This window comes from Neovison vison, chromosome 5 (genome assembly GCF_020171115.1).
Source record: "Neovison vison isolate M4711 chromosome 5, ASM_NN_V1, whole genome shotgun sequence".
Classification (NCBI taxonomy): Eukaryota; Metazoa; Chordata; class Mammalia; order Carnivora; family Mustelidae; genus Neogale; species Neogale vison.
Window position 1 is genome coordinate 63,799,041 of NC_058095.1, and position 13,442 is coordinate 63,812,482.

Genomic DNA, 13,442 nt, shown 5'->3' on the forward strand with positions numbered 1-13,442 from the left:
TCTGTGGGCACATTTTTGCATGGACATATTTTCAACTCCTTTGGATAAACACCAGGGAGGGTGACTGCTGGAAGGTTTGGTAAGAGCATGTTTAGTTTTTATAAGAAACTGCCAAACTAAGTCTCCCAAAGTGGGTGAAGCATTTTGCATTCCCACTACCAATGAGTAAGAGTTCTTCTTTCTTCACATCCTAAGAATTTGGTATTGTCAGTGCTGTGGCTTTGACCTTCTAATAGTGCACAGTGCACAGATTTTTTTTTTCTTTTAAAAATGGCTCTTTTAAACCTATAATTTCTTTTTTATTTATTTAAATCCAATTAATTAACATATGCACATACATTTCTAATAAATATTTGGTAGGGGCACCTGGGTGGCTCAATCTTGTAAGAGGCTGCCTTCTGCTGGGGTCATGATCTTGGGGTCCTAGGATCCCGCCCCCAGTAGGGCTCTCTACTCAGTGGGGAGTCAGCCTCTCTCTCACCCTCTGTTCGTCCCCACTGTGCTCTCTCTCTCGAATAAATAAAATCTCTTAAAAAACAGTAAAAAAATAAGTATTTGGTAAAGAAGCAAAAACTAATTATAGAATTATATAAAATGGAGTATCTGTAAAAAAAAAACAGTGTCGAAACAGAACTGTAATGACACACAACTAAGTGGGAAAAGAGGTTATGGGTATTTGTTAAAAATAACTTTATTGAGGTTTAATTTTACATACCCATTGTCTATGTACAATTCAATGACATTTATACAGTTGGGCAAATATCACCAGTATCATGGTCAGTTTTTGTTTTCTCAGTCCATCTTTTCTGTATGATAAAGCAGGACTTACTCTTGGAGACGCCTCATCCCTCGAAGTTGGTGGAAATGAACTCTAAAATTATTTTCTAGTCTAATGATCTGAATCTCTCCCTTCAATTTGACATATGCAACGCTCTAGCACAAAGTGGATTTTAAAAGCCGCAGGAAGGTCCTGTGCTACCTTTCGGAGTAAAATGGCAAGGGTCGAGCAGGCACGCTACAGCCTAGATTGTTGGGTGTCCCACAGGAAGATCATTATTCTTGGTCCTTTAGCATATAAAGAGGTTCCACAGAATAACGAGTAGAGAGTCGCAGTTCCCAGCGGAAACGTAGGTATTAGATGCAAGAGATGTGAGCAACTGTCTTGTGCTCCTCAATCCTGCTGGCAGCTAAGTACCTAAACCGGGACGACCCCCAACCCACCTGGGACGTTGGCCGCTGCAGTCCACAGGCTGGGGCCACCCTCCTCCGTGAAGTGCCCAGAGAAGGGACCTTCGTTGTCCTCCCTTAGCTCCCTCAACTTAGCTTCCCTTCGGGGAGAAGCCCACTGAAATAGGTTGGCACCTGAATACGCATCATAGCCCCCGCTCCCAGCGACCCGCCTACAGCCTCCTACCTGCAGAGAAGCAGAGCAAAGACAGCCGGTGCCTCAGGCGGGCCAAGCCTAGCAAAGTGGGAGCAAAGAACATGGCTTCATCGTCGGGGTGCGCGATCACCAGGAGGGTCTTACTTCCATCTCCCGGGACGCCAGCCGGCTCCTGACTTCTCATTCTTTCCCAGGAGTCCCAAACCCAGAGGAAGCCCCACGCTACGACCGCAGCGACGAAACACAGAAAACCCACGGCTTCCATCCTCTCTGGGTGGCATCGCGCCTGCGCGGGAGGAAGGCTGCAGCACACCCAGCCTCCGGCGGGAAAACTGCAACCGCGGAAATTGCGTTCCGAGTTTCACTATTCTGCCAACCAGCGGCTTTCAACGTTGGGCTCCTGTTGTGGCTTTTGCAAGGACACCTCCCAACCATTCTTTATCTAGTTCTCTCTACTTTATGGAGCATCTATGACGCTTTTGCCTTCTGGGTTTCGGAGACGAGCCCCTTGCTGTCCAGCTTTCTGCCCCTGTCCTTACAGTGCTCTGGGTTTAAAAAGAATTATTTGAAAACACCCGCCCTCCCTCTCTTGAATTCACTCCTCTCTTGAATTCACACTTTTGTGACTCATTTATTAAAACCCTAGACTTCCCCCTAATTATTTGGTCGGCCCCTTCTCCGAATGAACCGACTTAGTTTTTCCTTCTTCATTTTGGCATGGGGAGCGGTGGCTCCTCGGAGGGAAAAGCACGCGGTGACGAGGAACCGTCCAGTGGTTTCTCTAGAAGAGTAAGACCGAGAGAGCGCACTTCGCGGTCGCCGAGAGCCACGGGCTCCTCCGACGGGTGACTTTAGATTAAGGAACGACATCACGGACAAATCAGCATCGCCTGACGTGCTGTGAAGTCCCGCTGCGAATTACAGCCGCAGACCCTTGGGTAGGTCGCCGTGCAGCCCTCCGGCTCCCAGCCCTGGGGACCTGACTTTCCTTCCTGCAGCCCGGGCCGAGGAGGCGGCGACCGCCGCGCCGCGGAGGGCTCGCAGGGCCCGAGGCATGGCCTCGGATCCTTCCTTTTCCCACGGCCCGGGGAAGGCACTGAGCGCGCGGCAGCCGGCTGGCTCGCGGCGAGCGCCCCGGCCCGAGGGCGCGATGGCAGCGCGCTGGGTCCGGCCGGGCACGGCGCGGCCCCGGCCCCGTCTTCGTTGGAGGGGACCGCCGCCGCCAGGCCGAGGGCAGAGCCGAGGGGACCCGGCGCGGGGAGGCCCAGGAAGCTCGGCCGAGGTAGGAGCAGCGCTCGGCCAGCGGAGGGAGTCGGTCTCCCAGCCCTCCGGAAGGAGGAGGAGCCGGCGCCGGAGCCGCCTTAGCGGCGGCCGCCGAACTCCGGGGGGAGGGAGAGGGGTTGAGTCAAGATGGCGGCCAAGGTGGCGAAGCAGCAGCGGCGGCGGCGGCTGGAGTGAGCTCCCAGCTCGCCGCGCCAAGCGAGGTCCCGGGGTAGGGACCCGCGCCGGGGCCGCGTCCTGCTCCTCAGGCCCGGGGGCGCGCCGGCTACCACGCTCCGCCAGCTCCTGGTGAGTAGGCCCCGGCGCCCGCAGCCCCGGCCTCCGGGCCCCCAGCTCGCTCCGGGGCTTCCGAGGGCTCCGAGGGCGCCGGCCGCCGGAGCGGCTTCTCGGTCCAGCGAGGGGCGTCGCGGGCCCTGTAGGTCGGGTCCCGCCGCGGACGCCCGGGCTCTTCCCCTCGGCTGCCCGGGGCGAGTCGGGCGCGGCGGGGAGCTGGGGCTGGGCTAGTGGAAGAGGCTTATGGAGTTTGGAGGAAGAATGGGCTGCGGCCGGCCGGGTGTCCTGTGGGGAGGGGGCGTGCGGAGTCCTGCGGGCCGGGCCGAGGGAGCCGGGGAGGGCCGGGGGAGCCCAGGTGGGGCCGGCACAGGTGGCGGGCCTGGGCTCGCTCCGAGGCGGAGTTGGTGGCCGTCTCGGGAGTGTGGAAGGGCTTCGGGAGGGTGACAGCGATGGACAAGTGCGTGGAGAGCAAAGTAGTTCACCTTCTAAGCAAACCCCTTCGGGGTGTAATGGCGAAGGGTGGGTTGTGGTGGAGAAATGGCAAAGATCGGAACCCTCTGCCTTCTGCCTTTTATTATCGCTGTTTTACTGGGTGAAGTCGGTGAATTCTCATTTATAGAGGAAGAGGGATTTCAGAAACTGTAATTGAGAAGCCGGTCTTCTGGGAGAGCGGACTGAATTCTTCCGATTGGACTGGATTAGGTGTAGTCGTTATTAGAGGTGGACGTGCGAATAAGTGATGTTTGTGAAAAGTGTTTGCTCGGGCAGCGTCAGTTTTCTTTTACTGATGGTGCATGCTATGGCGCCACTTCAGCAGAGTTAACCTTGGAGAGCAGTGGTACAGGTAGTTCTAATCTTTGGGATTAGTGTACTCACCTGTATCAGATTTGCTTCCCTGGGCATGTCCTAATTAACATGGAAATTTGCGTTCCTTGTGTGCATTTTGGTGAGGCAATGAAGAGAGGCGGAACCCTGAGCCAAGAGCAACAGGCCCGGGATTTAAAAATGACTACAAACACTCATTCTCTTTCGTTCAGCATGTCTTGATCCATATAGCTCCTGCCAGTAGATCCCATGGAATTGTCCTTATCCATAACTGAAGGTCCGTTGGCATTATTTAATTTTTAATAGTTTAAAAAAATGTCTTAACATGCCCTTTCATAAAGACACTTACTGGATGAACCAAGTGGCCTGGGCTCAGGAGCAGGTAGAACAATTTTATTGTCTTACTTAGAAATGGGTAAAAATTACCGAAGAAATAAACACAAGTTGTTGGAGGAAGAAACCGTGTTTGTATTCGCTTATTCTGTTAGATCCGGTGGAAGCTTATATTTATTTATTTTAACATTTATAATACACAGTGGCCTTGCCTTGCTTTAAGCACACCTGTCAGTGGAAATCAAGGTTAACACGCGTATATATATAAATAATATGCACATGCTTACATACATACATAAGGATGGGATTACTTGCAATACCAAAATACTCTTTCCTTTTGCAAAAGCCTTGCCATATGTTGAACTACTCCCCCAGTGAAAATACAATCAGGACATGAGTCCTGATTCTTCCTTTAACTATTTGACATTTTGGAACATGATCAATCTTTCTTTGCTTCCATTTCTTGGTCTATGATAGTAGGAAGGCATCCACTCTCCTAGGGCTGGCTGCTGTGATCTTAAGAGAGTTAGTAGTTATGAAATTGCTTTAAACAGAAAGGGTTATGTTTCTGTGAGGTAGTAACAACTTCCTTTGCACTCCTCTCAAATGCTTATCTGCACATCTCCCATGGCGTTCACACACACTTTCTACCTTGTATTTAGGTATTTCCGAACTAGTTTTATCTCCTCTTGAGATCAGAGTAGGCCCTTCTCCGATTTTATCTTTGTTTGAGGCACTATGTAGGATTTTATTTTATTTGTAGGATATTGGCACTGCAAATGTTTGTTGAATGAATAAACAGACATTGTATTCTAATTAGAAAAATGTGTTCACATTACACCTTAACCTAAATAGGCCTGTTACCCACTATGAAATATCTGTATAGCTGTGATTCCCTCCATGGCCTCTTAGGAAGATCTATTTTATTTTATTTTTTTTATTTTTTAAAGATTTTATTTACTTATTTGATAGTGATCACAAGTAGGCAGAGAGGCAGGCGAGAGACAGGAGGAAGCAGGCTCCCCACTGAGCAGAGAACCCGATGTGGGGCTCGATCCCAAGACCCTGGGATCATGACCTGAGCCAAAGGCAGTGGCTTTAACCCACTGAGCCACCCAGGTGCCCCATGGAAGATCTATTTTAAACTGAATTTCTTGTTGGATTTAATCAGACAGTAAAACTTAAGTATTCTGTGTGTTCACATAATTTTTTTTTTAAGAAATTGCTTGAAAATAACTTATGTTTCTTTGAATTTAACTGAGTAAAATTTGGTTCCAAAGCTAGGTAAATGTAGTCAAGTTTTTGTAAGCTTTTTTTTAAACTTTGGGTAGTGGAGAGATTTTCTTACCATTACTGCAGTAGGAAGCAAAGGCTTTTGAATAGGGCAGGCATAGATGTAGGTAAATTTCAGGCCATTTGTTACTCAGGTTTTGTTTTTGTTTTTTTGAGTGTGTTTTGTTACTCAGTTTTAATTGTATTTCCGATGTCTTATTTGCAAGTTTAAATTCTTACTGATGCCTGGGAACTGTGGAAGTCCGGTGTATTTAGTTACTTCTGTTTCTTCTCTTCAGATGTTGCATTTTTCTAGAATACCTTCCAAAGAAGTAGTAAAGCTTGACCAGATTTATTTTCTATGGAGACATTTGTGGATTAGAGATTCATATGTAGTTCATTCACTTGTTCAACTGGTGTGACGTGCCTTTTATGTTCAGGGTACATTACTAAATGCTGTAAAGGTATAAAGTTGAGCAGATCAGTTATGTGCACAAATAAATTAGTCAGGATTGCCTGTTATTTTGCCTTTTTCAGGTTTGAGGATGCAAGAAGTACATTTAGATTGGTGGTTAAGAAAACACTTTTTTTTCTTCTGTCGGGATTTAGGAGTATTGAAAAGCCATGAAAAGCTTCTGTCATGTAGCAATAAGTGTATGTAGGGCATCTGTTTTTTATTTGGTATTCTTGTGATGGTGGTTTCCCTTGAACATTTTTACTGTTCTTCTACCATTTTTTCTACCCTAGAAGCTTGTGTGGTCAAAATATTAGTTGGGTTAAAAAAAAATATATATATATATATATATATATATATTAGTTGGGTAGTATTCAGATCCAACATACTTCTTTTTTTCTGTTTTTGTTCGTTTGTTCTCTTTGCATTTGAGAGTGAGACCATACAAAGCCATGTTACTGTTCTTATGTTGTTCTTCAGTTGGACTCCTGTGTGTGCTGTTCCTTTTACTTAAAAGTGATTGCAGACCCCCCCAAACCCACAAGACCCCACCCCCAACCCCACCTACATTGGTTAAAATTAAATGCTAATAATTTATAGAAATTATAGGATTTAGATGACAATAATACATAGTAAGACTAGATAATAATAGACTAGATACTCTAGTCTTATTTTACTTGTGGATAAACTGAAGATCACGGAAGTGAGGTGATTTCCCTAAATTGTTGCAGTTGGCCAGTGGTAGGATCCAGGCTTTTGACATCCAGTGTAGGACTCATCCATTCCACCATCTCATGCATAGGATGATTCAGGACCTACATCTATGCCTGCCCTATTAGAACAAAAATCGAATGGATGGGGAAAGGGAGATAACTTACTCAGCTTAGGTATTGAGTTTATCTTAACTTTAAATTTCCTCAATGAAAATATAGTTTGAAAAAAATTAGTATTGATCTACATCAGTAATATGATCACTGGGAATTCTTTGGTTTGCTTAATTTTTAATCTATGATGAGTATCTTCCTAAACAAAAATGTCTGAGGTTATCTGGACCTAGTGATATTTTATGGAATTTAAGTTTTACAGTAATGGAAATTGTATTAGGTCGATGGTTAGGAACTTCTGAGACCCAAACAGGCTAAATTACTTTATAAATTAACTATTGCTTCCTTTACTTACTTTTTTTTTTTTTTTAAGAATTTCTTTATTTATTTGGGATAGAGAGAAGAGAGCACAAGCAGGAGGGCGGAGGGGCAGAGGGAGAAGGAGAAGCAGGCTCCCCACCCAGCTGGGAGCCCGATGCAGGGGCTGGAACCCAGAACCCAGAGATCATGACCTGAGCTGAAGGTAGACGCTTAACTAATTGAGCCACCTAGACACCCCCTTGCTTCACTTACTTTCAAACTTCTGGACCTTTTTTTTTTTTTTTTTAATAAGAGGGACTTCAGTTGTTAAATAAAAGCTTTGATAAATAGCATGAATATGAAGTGTATTTTTTTTTAATTTTTTAATTTATTTGACAGACAGAGATCACAAGTAGGCAGAGAGACAGGCAGAGAGAGGGGGAAGCAGGCTCCCTGCTGAGCAGAGATCCTGATTCGGGGCTTGATCCCAGGACTCTGGGATCATGATCTGAGCCTAAGGCAGGGGCTTACCCCACTGAGCCACCCAGGCACCCCATGAAGTGTATTCTTAATGCTGTGTTGAAAAGAACACGTGTAGTATTAGTTTTCTATAGGTGCTTACGCTGTAAAATTTAAAGACGCGTATGTTCTTTTTCAACTGATATCCTCACACGAGTACTGAAGCATGTCATTCCACTCGGGCTGTTAGATAATATGCCTGTTTAGCCTAATGTGCTTTACTTCTGAAATCTACCACATCTAAATTCTGCCTTTTTTTTTTTTTTTTTAATTCTGCCTATTTTTTGAGGGTTTAATCACATATTACTTTAGCCAGGAAGTCTTCCTCCTACTCCCTGTTCTCCAAAGATGTGTATTTCTCGTTTTGGAAGTTCTTAGTGCTTTACTTATGCCTCTTTTATAATATCATAGTTATTTAGGTACATGTCCATTTAGTCCCTGTTAGACCATAAGCCCATTGTGGGCATGTCTGTATCTCATGTCTAGTCCAGCTTCCAGAATAACATTGTACCCAGGAAGTGTGTAATAGAAATTTGCTAAATGCATAAAAAACCCAAGTGCTAGATTTTTTTTTTTTTAAAGATTTTATTTATTTATTTGACAGACAGAGAACACAAGTAGGCAGAGAGGCAGGCAGAGAGACAGGAGGAAGCAGGCTCCCCACTGAGCAGAGAGCCCGATGCGGGGCTCTATCCCAAGAGCCGAAGGCAGAGGCTTTAACCCACTGAGCCTCCCAGGCGCCCCTAAGTGCTAGATTGTTGAAGAAGCTGACTGATACACATGTGGGGAACTTGGTGAATAGTTTATGTAAATTTAAAGTTTTAAAAAAAATTTACAGCAGGCAGAGTGAGAGGGAGAAGCAGGCTCCCTGATTCCAGACTTGATCCTGGAATCATGACCTGAGGCCAAGGCAGCCACTTAACCAACTGAGCCACCCAGGCTTCCCAGTTTATGTAAACTTAAAAACAGATAGAAATTTACCAGCATCAGCGAGAGAAGAAAAAAGTATAATCTGTGAATTATCAAATCATTTAAAAAATATTTTTGTCAGTTTACTGGGATTTTGGGGAGAAAGAGAAAGGATGGGATTGGTTCATCTGACTGTATTTGCAGATAATGGTAGAACAAGCATATTTGTGTATAGATATATGTATCTATACACACACACAGGGAATTTTGGAGTAGTTTCAGTGGTTGGAAAAAATTGTGAATTAGTGAAGTAGCGTTATTGAAGAATACCTTTGAAGGGTTCCCTTTGAAAGAATAGTGCTGATTAGTTTTATATCAAAAATTAAATCTTTACGCCACCTGGGTGACTCAGTGGGTTAAGCCTCTGTCTTCGGCTCAGGTCATGGTCCCAGGGTCCTGGGATCGAGCCCCGCATTGGGCTCTCTGCTCAGCAGAGAGCCTGCTTTCCTTCCTCTCTCTCTGTCTGCCTCTCTGCCTACTTGTGATCTCTGTCTGTCAAATAAATAAATAAAATCTTAAAAAAAATTTAAATCTTTAAGTAGACTAGTCAAGAGCAGAGGAAAAGTCAAGATGACCAAGTTATTTTGACTCACCCCACCGTCTACTTGGAGGAATAAAATTTGGGCTGGGCTTTTTGTTTTCATTTTGGTTTTTGTTTGGTTATATATGAATAACCTGATATCAAACCAGAATTAGTTGAGGTTACATTTTTCTAGGAAAATTTGACACTTAGTTTTGCTGTGAGGGTCACCGTTCTGGTTACAGTTTGCCTCTTTCTATTTAACTGACAGACTCTACTTGACATTTTTGTAGTCACGGACCATTCAAAATCAGAGTATTTGTTTTAGGCAGTTCATTTCTATTGGCAATAGTGTACAGATTTGTATAACTTGGAAATATTTGTTTTAAATTGTAACCATCATGTCTTTGAACTGTATTACTTTTGATTAGGTCCTTTTAATTCAGTTTTGAATTACAATAACTTTTATGTATTTGGAATGAAACCAAAACTTGTGCTTTCTAGGAGTTACAGCCTAAAATACACACAGTGTAAATATACCAGATGTAGGGAGTATATAGTCCATTAACTCTGTGTGTGTGGGTGTATATGTGTTGGGGGAAGAGGGAAAGAGAGGGAAGGAGGGAACGAAACAGAGCAGGAGGGGAAGGGTGGAAGGAAAAGTTGCTGTATATTCACATAGAGCCATTTTAATTGAGTGAAGGAGGTTGTGTTATTTTAGAATCTTTGTTTCATCTATTGTAAGTAATATGTTGTTTTACAGAAGTATATAGAGAAGTTGAAAGTACCACTTCCTAGATACAATCTTTTAAGTGTTGTATATTCTTTCAGATTTGTGTGTGTGTGTGTGTGTAATTTCCTGTGTTACAGGATCATAATATATTGTTCTTTCATGTATTCCCGCTAAGTGTTGGAATATTTAGAGCTACTTCTGTCATTAATGGCTGCATAGTATTGTTTACGAAAATACCATGATTTGTTTAATCTATTTATGGCTACTGGTCTTGTTTAGTTTTGTTCTGTTATGTTTTTCAGAAAAACAAAGCTGAGGTGAATTATTTGTGTGTATTTATTTTGTGTACTGGTGCAGGCAACTTTGTAGGATGGATTCTGGAAGTAGAGTTGCTGTTACCTCCATAGTATAGGTTTGGAAAGATACTGATACAAGTGTATGGGTGTGCCCCAAACCCTGGCCAGTAGTGGATGTTACAAATGAAAACATTTTGAAAATTTAAAGGGTGTGGGGGGGGGGAGTGATTATAATTGGCTTTTTTATCAATTACTACTAAGGTTGGAATTTTTTTTTTATGAGGGGAATTGTATTTCTTTTATAATTGCCTCCTTTTGGTTATTTTTTGATGGAGAGTTTGGTTCTTTTCAGATTGATTTGAAGAGCTCTATATATTAAGGCATTCACTTTTTTCAGACATGTGCACAGTCTCCCCCCCCCCCCAAGCTATTCTTTTGTGTGTTTGTTTTTGAGAGAGAGGGAAAGAGACAGGCAGGGGGAGGGGCAGAGGGACAGAAAATCTGAAGCAGGCTTCATGCCCCAGCCAAAATCAAGAGTTAGGACACTCAACGGACTGAGCCATCCAGGTGCCCCTCCCTTTTGTGTTATTATGTAGTCTGATATATCCAGTCCTGCTCTGTGCTGACTGTGTGACCTTGGGCACATTACCTAACCTCTCTAAGCCTTAGTTTCCTTATTTTTTAAATTATATTATTATTATTATTATTTTTAAAAGATTTTATTTATTTATTTGTCAGATGGAGATTACAAGTAGGCAGAGAGGCAAGCGGGGAGGGGGGGGAAGCAGACTCCCTGCTGAGCAGAGAGCCTGATGTGGGGCTCTATCCCAGGACCCTGGGATCATGACCTGGGCAGAAGGCAGACCCTTAACTGACTGAGCCACCCAGGAGCTCCTAGTTTGTTTATTTTTAGACTGGAGATAATGTAAGATAACATTTAGCACAGAGGCTGACACATAGTAAGTAAATAATAAATGTTAGCTGTCTTCATTAGTAGTCCATGTATGGCTTCTGGGTTTCATGCTCTACTTAGAAAGATATGCTAAAATTTAAAATATTCACTCATCTATCAAACTAAAAAAGTAACGTTAGGAATATTATTGCACAGTATGCTACTGATTGTTTTAAAGAGGAAAAATAATGTATACATATTTACTTGTATGTTATAGGATATTTCTGAATGAAACCCAAGAAACTGGTAATGTTGGTTGTTTTAAGAACTGAGTCACTGAAGCATGTAAGCGAGAGGAAGACTTGACCGTATGCCTTTTTGTATTTTTTAGACAAAGAAGTCCCCAGATTTTAATGGAACTTTCTTTTTTTTTTCTTTCCTATTTTTTCACTTCTTATTTTTTTGATCCATCTGGAATTTCTTTCTAGGGTAGGAAATGAGGTAGAGAGATTTGGGGAATATACGTGTGTATGTTTTCTCCTCCAGGTAGTTAGCCAGTTGTGTGAGCACTGTTCAGTCAGTTTTTGGTCCACTGATTAGATTTGCAACTTTCGTCGAAATATGTTCAGAACTGTTTCTATTTATTATTTTCTTGATCTCATATCTTTTAAATTGCTGTTTCGTAATTTCATTATTTATTTACTTTTTAAAAAGTTATTTCAGTAAGAGAGAGAGTGTGGAGGGTGCATTTGGGGAGTGGGGGAGTAGGCAGAGGAAGAGGGAGAGAGAACTTCAAGCCAACTACCTACTGAACGTGGAGCCTATCGTGGGGTTTTATCTCACAATGATCTGAGGTGGAACCAAGAGTTGGTTGCTTAACTGACTATGCCACCCAGGTGTCCCAGATTTATAATTTTAAAGCTGATAGGTTCCCTCTTCAATACTCTGTTTTTTTTCCCTAAGCTTTGATAATTCTGGTCCATGTATTCTCCCAGATGAACTTTTGAATTATTCTGTGATGCTCAGTAAGACATCTTGCTGAGATTTTTATGGGGAATACTGCATATTGACTAGAAATACCAAAAATTTATAGGTTAATTTTGGAAGATTGACTTTATGTACTTCCTCTCTTTTGTTCAACTCAGGACTTTGTCCTTCTTTACTCTCTGCCTGGAATGCTCTTCCTGGCTCATTCAAGTGGCTGACTCCTTTTTTTTTTTTTTTATCAAACTTAGCCTTTCAGTTCCAATGTCTTCTCCGAAAGGCCTTTCCCAACCACTTATAAAGTGGGCTCCCATTAGGTATTCTCAACCACATAAGCCTTTTTTTCTCCTTTATTAATGAATCTCAACCTGAAATGGATTTGTCTGTTTCATTTCATTATACTCTGTCCTCCCCCACTAGAATATAAACTGTTTGACTCCCTACCATATTTTTTGAACAAAAGAAGTATGTTCTTCAGTAGGTCTTCAAACTTTTCAAATAAGTTCTATCTATTTCTTCTTTTTAAAGATTTTATTTATTTATTTAACAGAGAGAGAGACAGAGAGACAGAGAGTGCGCGAGCACGCAAGAGCGCGCATGCATAAGCAGGGGGATAAGTAGACAGAGAGGGCAAAACAGGCCCTCCATTGAGCAGGGAGCCTAATGTGGGGTCAGTCCCAGGACCCTGGGATCATGACCTGAGGTGAAGGCAGATGCTTAACCAGCTGAGCCACCCGCATGCTTGCTCTTACTTCTTTTGTTCAGAAAATATGGTAGGGAGTCAAACAGTTTATATTCTAGTGGGGGAGGACAGAGTATAATGAAATGAAACAGACAAATCCATTTCAGGTTGAGATTCATTTATAAAGGAGAAAAAAAGGCTTATGTGGTTGAGAATACCTAATGGGAGCCCACTTTATAAGTGGTTGGGAAAGGCCTTTCGGAGAAGACATTGGAACTGAAAGGCTAAGTTTGATAAAAAAAAGGAGTCAGCCACTTGAATGAGCCAGGAAGAGCATTCCAGGCAGAGAGTAAAGAAGGACAAAGTCCTAAGGCAAGTCAGGTCCTGGCGCAGGATGAAGGGACTAGAAGGAAGCTCATGTTGCTGGGACCTACTGAGCAATCTGGAGAGGAAGCAGGCCAGATCAGGTGGGGCCTTGTGGGCCGGAGTGAGAAGTTGGGATTTTATTTAAAGAGTATGGTGGCCCCCTGGAGAGTCTTAAGCAGAAGAGTGACATGTTCTGATTTTCATGTTGCTGGGACCTACTGAGCAATCTGGAGAGGAAGCAGGCCAGATCAGGTGGGGCCTTGTGGGCCGGAGTGAGAAGTTGGGATTTTATTTAAAGAGTGTGGTGGCCCCCTGGAGAGTCTTAAGCAGAAGAGTGACATGTACTGATTTATGTTTTAAAGAGATCATACAGCTTTTTGAGTGGAGAGAAGTATTAACATGGGAGGTCCAGTTAGGGTTCTTTTTTTTGTAGTAAGAAGTGAGGGTGAGGGTAGTGGAGATGGAGAAGTGTGAGGGGGTTGGGGTGGGTCTGTGGAAGGAAGAACAGGACTTACTATTGGAATGGGTGTTACTG

General features: G+C 43.4%; 2 protein-coding genes across 19 annotated transcripts in view; one reads left to right on the forward strand and one right to left on the reverse strand.

Annotated features, from left to right (window-relative positions):
- PIGL (phosphatidylinositol glycan anchor biosynthesis class L) overlaps window positions 1-2,152 on the reverse strand; it is a 65,492-nt gene extending 63,340 nt beyond the window's left edge. Inside the window, exon 1 of the mRNA XM_044249198.1 lies at window positions 1,415-2,152. Coding sequence (XP_044105133.1) covers window positions 1,415-1,649 — 235 coding nt within the window. The 5' untranslated portion in view covers window positions 1,650-2,152. The remainder of the gene's footprint in view (window positions 1-1,414) is intronic.
- A 90-nt stretch (window positions 2,153-2,242) lies between these two features.
- NCOR1 (nuclear receptor corepressor 1) overlaps window positions 2,243-13,442 on the forward strand; it is a 156,021-nt gene continuing 144,821 nt past the window's right edge. For 9 of the 18 annotated variants that reach the window (XM_044249177.1, XM_044249190.1, XM_044249184.1 and 6 more), the window contains exon 1: window positions 2,808-2,953. The gene's annotated coding sequence lies outside the window, so the exon portion shown is untranslated. Of the gene's footprint in view, window positions 2,323-2,807; window positions 2,954-13,442 lie in introns of those variants that run through there. The other 9 variants (XM_044249195.1, XM_044249189.1, XM_044249186.1 and 6 more) reach the window with 2 other exon arrangements.